Raw genomic sequence first — 4,440 nt, 5'->3', positions numbered from 1 at the left:
GCTCAGCTTTCTTCACAGTCCAACTCTCACATCCATACATACAATCTTCATCCTTCTAGGCAAAGTTTATTCTGCTGTGTGGCCCTTGTGTGCCATACTACCACAATGTTATCCTACATTGAAAACCTTATCTCCAGTCTTGACCAGGTCACCATGAAAAGATGAACTTAGAACTTAGATGCAAGATAGGCACAAACTGAGCTCTCAGGAGTATCACTGTCAAGTGTCTCTAAATAAATTAAATATTTAAAAATAAATCATATATAAAAACTTCTCTGCAAGGGAAAGGAATTCAGGATTAGGTTTCCTTATTTGTTTTTATTTTTTATGATTCCCTCTCTGTTTATTGCTGAAGCTGATGTTAAAGGAAGGCTTGAATTCTGAGAACTTGTACCCACATATGGGGAGTGCCAACAGCTCAGGAGCAATTTCCGTAATAGGAGAAAGCCAACTCCAAATTCCATATCTGTTGAGGCTAATTTGCAAGTGGCCAACTGAGAATTGTGGTGAGATTTAGGGGAAGAACGGGCAGAAGCCTGGGCGAAGGTGGGCAACTACAGCATCCCGGATTAACTAAGAAGCAAGTCTTGGTTGCTTTTCTCAGTATCTTGAAAGTTCGAAACAAATTACAGACAGGCCAAGATGGGAACCATTTATGCACACATGAGCGATTCCTAAAAATCCTTCTGTACCCAAACAAACTCCATGTAGGTGCTCCTAAATTACACCATAAATGGCACATGCTCTGAGTTCAGTGTTGTCCTCTCTGAGCTCCTCTTAAAACGCGAATAGTGCCAGATCAGCTTAACATTCCAGCTTACAAGAGAACTATTGTAATTGAGAACAAGAACTCTCAATTACAAGTTGAGAGACCCTTTAAGGGAGGAAAACATCCTGAAGAGCGTCAAGTTGCTGAATTCAAACTTGAAGTTATTACAGTCATGTTTGCTTGGGGAGTTTGTGCAGATCAGGCCAAGAATCCAGCAGATATGGTGTTCCCTCCTGAATTTGCTGAGTGGCAGGGGTCAGCAACCTCCCACTCCAGGTATGCCCTGTCCTTTCCCCGTGCTGACTGGTTTATTCCTTGTTATGCACAGAGTGGGGACCAAAAGGAATTTGGGGATCACTGAGAAGCCACACAGCATCAGCCACCTGGAGACCAGATAACTTATGGAAGAAGACAGGCCATGTCTGTCTGTGTGTCTTTCTCCTCAAGGGACACAAGGGGACAGGAACTTCTAGGAGGAAGTAGGGAGATGGGTGTTAGGAAGAACAGAAATATGAGCTATCAGATTAGTAACTCAGCTCCCTTAAGACCCAAATGAATAGAATAGGCAGTCACTTCTTCTTAAGGTATTAGGTAGAGAAAGGAAGGAGGGTTGAAAAGTGTTCTGAAATCTATATCATCCCTGACCCAGTAGAAGGACTACATTTCTGATCTAAAGAAACAGACAATTAGAAGAGATTTCCTACCTCACTTCTGGGTGGGATCTAGCATCAGAATCTCCAGTGTTTCTGCTGCTTACTGATGGAAAGGACAGTTCGTCGGGTTTTGGCCAAGAGATGTGGCCAAGTGATCCCTGTCTGGAGCACCAGGACCAGATGGCACACTCGCACATATCCCTTGAGGAACACCTCCCATGAAGCTACTCTTCGGGTGTGGCAGCCAAGGTTCCTGTGGACAGGTTATGGTCCAGAGGAGGAGGCAGAGCATTTACTGCCAGTCTTCAGTGTCCGGATGAGGACAGCTCACCCGATACTGTTTTTGTTTTCTTCTCAGATCCTTTTGTTTATTAGTCAAAGAAGGGGGAAGGGCTTTGGTTCATGATTTTCAGAAAAGCCTAGGTCTTGCCCAATGAAAGGAGATGGCAACTGGTCCATTATTAACAATAGGTAATTTTTGTTTATGAGATATTAAGAATTACTCCATCGTTTAAGGTGGGTACGGTGGTCATATACCTCAAAGTTTCAGAGATGGCCTCTGAAATCTTCTATTATCCTTTACTAACTATGGACACTGGATAACTGATTTAACTGCCTTTGGAGCAAACGTTGTTGCTATCTTTAGCCTGTTCCACCTGCACACGCTTGGGCTCGAGTGAAGTTTTGTCCTCCATTTACCTCTTCTAAGCTCACATATTGGCATCTTCCGTATTTGGTGAGTCAGTCTGCCCATGCTGCCCATTCTTTGCATGATTTTATAAACTTATCACCTTCTCCCTCAAACAGCATCTTTCTAGACCAGGAGTTTTCACTTGGGGGCTGGTTAGGGATATAGAAAAGACAGGAAAAAAGTTATTAGAACCTTCTGGGGAGCTTTTCCAAATACAGCAAGTCTGCACAACCTTTCCCTGAGTACACCAAAACTTTGGCTGGATAAATCTGTATTTTTAGAATTTCCACATTTAGCTCCAATGGTCAACTCCTTCTATCCTGTTGTCATCACTGTGTTGAACTGAAGATCCAATCTTTTTGTTCTCTATAAGGCACTTTCTTCATTCCTGTAATAACTCACGTTTGATATTCACATGGAATGAAGTTTCCATTCATTGTAGGACTGGCAGTATTTGAGGATTGCATGAACACTTGCAATCATAAAGTTTAAACTGGTACTTAACTAAGAAGCTCAATGACATCAGAACCACACCGATGCAGATTCACCTAATCCAGCAGCTTCCTCTTCACTTGCTTTACTCCTGGTTTTCCCTGGACAGATTCCCCAAGTGACTGAAGGCAACCAAAGATGGAAAGGGCCAACAGCAGCTCCTTGGAAGGCTTCATTCTGATGGGTGTGTCTGACCATCCCCAGCTGGAGACGATCTTTTTTGTAGGCATCCTCTTCTCCTACTTGCTGACCTTGTTTGGGAACTCAGCCATCATCCTGCTTTTCAACCTGGATGCCCGGCTCCACACACCCATGTACTTCTTCCTCAGCAACCTCTCCTCCCTGGACCTTGCCTTTACTACTAGCTCAGTCCCCCAAATGCTGACCAACTTGTGGGGAGCAGACAAGACCATCAGCTATGGTGGCTGTGTGACCCAGCTCTATGTTTTCCTCTGGCTAGGGGCCACCGAGTGCATCCTGTTGGTAGTGATGGCATTTGACCGCTTCGTTGCGGTGTGCCGACCCCTGCACTACACCACCATTATGAATCCTCGGCTCTGCTGGCTGCTGGCTGCCATTGCCTGGTTGGGTGGCTTGGGCAACTCTGTGGTCCAGTCCACATTCACTCTGCAGCTTCCTTTGTGTGGGCACCGGAGGGTGGACAGCTTCCTGTGTGAGGTGCCTGCTATGATCAAACTGGCATGTGTTGACACGAGTCTCAATGAAGCTATGCTCAACAGCGTCTGCACATTCTTCACTGCTGTCCCGCTGAGCGTCATCCTGATCTCCTATTGCTACATAGCTCAGGCAGTGCTGAAGATCCGCTCAGCTGAGGGACGGAGGAAGGCCTTTAACACGTGCCTCTCCCATTTGGTGGTGGTGCTCCTCTTCTATGGCTCCGCTATCTATGGGTATCTGCTTCCAGCCAAGACCAGCAAGCAGGACCAGGGCAAATTCATCTCCCTCTTCTACTCTGTGGTCACACCCATGGTGAACCCTCTCATTTACACTCTGAGGAACAAGGAGGTGAAGGGGGCACTGAGGAGGCTGCTGGGGAAGGGAAGAGAAGTCAGCTAAAAGAAAGGAAAATGCCTTCATCATTTACCACCTTTTCCTCTCTACATGCTTTTTCTCATTCTCTCTCTGGCCAGGGCAACATGAGGAGTACTAACCCCGGTACGAGCTTATTCTCCACAGCACTAAGCTGTTGACCCATGGCTAGTGTTATTTCTTAGGTTTTACACTTATTTACCAAATATCCTCCTGTGGACCACAGATAACAGAGCAGAGGCTGCCATCAAGGCTCAGAGGTTGTTGACTTAGCTCATGGTTACTTCTGTTCACATGTTATTTTTACATATTCATTATGGGTAATAAATATTACATGTGTAGTATTGTATTTTAGAGAATTTTGTACATTTCTAAATTCTGTACTTTTCCTAATTCTCCACTTGCAGTATCTTATATAGTTCCATAAAATCAGGCCAGAACCCAAGAACTTCACCTTTGCACCTGATCCATCCATCATCTTTTTCCATCTCTTTGTCTCTTCTTAATATTTCAGTCTGTCTGCCCTCACTCCCTACCCACATGCCTCTGTCATTGTTTACCCTCTCCTTTATGTCTACATCCCACTTTCCCTTTTGCCTCATCCAATCCTGAAGGAAGACCATTTTTCTTTTTTTGGCTAGGCCCTGAGACTTGTAGAAACTTAATTCCCCTACCAGGGATGGAACCCATGCCCTCTGGAGTGGAAGCATGGAGTCCTAACCACTGGACCACCAGGGAATTCCCAAGACCATTTTTCTTTCAATTAAATAGTTTCATTTAAATCG

General features: G+C 44.8%; 1 protein-coding gene across 1 annotated transcript; it reads left to right on the top strand.

Annotated features, from left to right (window-relative positions):
- Positions 1 to 2,743: 2,743 nt before the first annotated feature.
- Positions 2,744 to 3,682, top strand: OR2C1 (olfactory receptor family 2 subfamily C member 1). Its single transcript, XM_005901311.2, has one exon. It carries the CDS (start codon positions 2,744 to 2,746, stop codon positions 3,680 to 3,682), a length of 939 nt encoding a protein of 312 aa, XP_005901373.2.
- The last annotated feature ends 758 nt before the right edge of the window (positions 3,683 to 4,440 follow it).

This window comes from Bos mutus, chromosome 25, assembly GCF_027580195.1.
Source record: "Bos mutus isolate GX-2022 chromosome 25, NWIPB_WYAK_1.1, whole genome shotgun sequence".
NCBI classification, from domain to species: Eukaryota; Metazoa; Chordata; class Mammalia; order Artiodactyla; family Bovidae; genus Bos; species Bos mutus.
This window is presented reverse-complemented; position numbering and strand designations above follow the sequence as displayed.

What these genes read in the sequence shown, in the direction of transcription:
- OR2C1 (XM_005901311.2), top strand. Translation starts at nt 2,744, where the DNA reads ATGGAAAGGGCCAACAGCAGCTCCTTGGAAGGCTTCATTCTGATGGGT.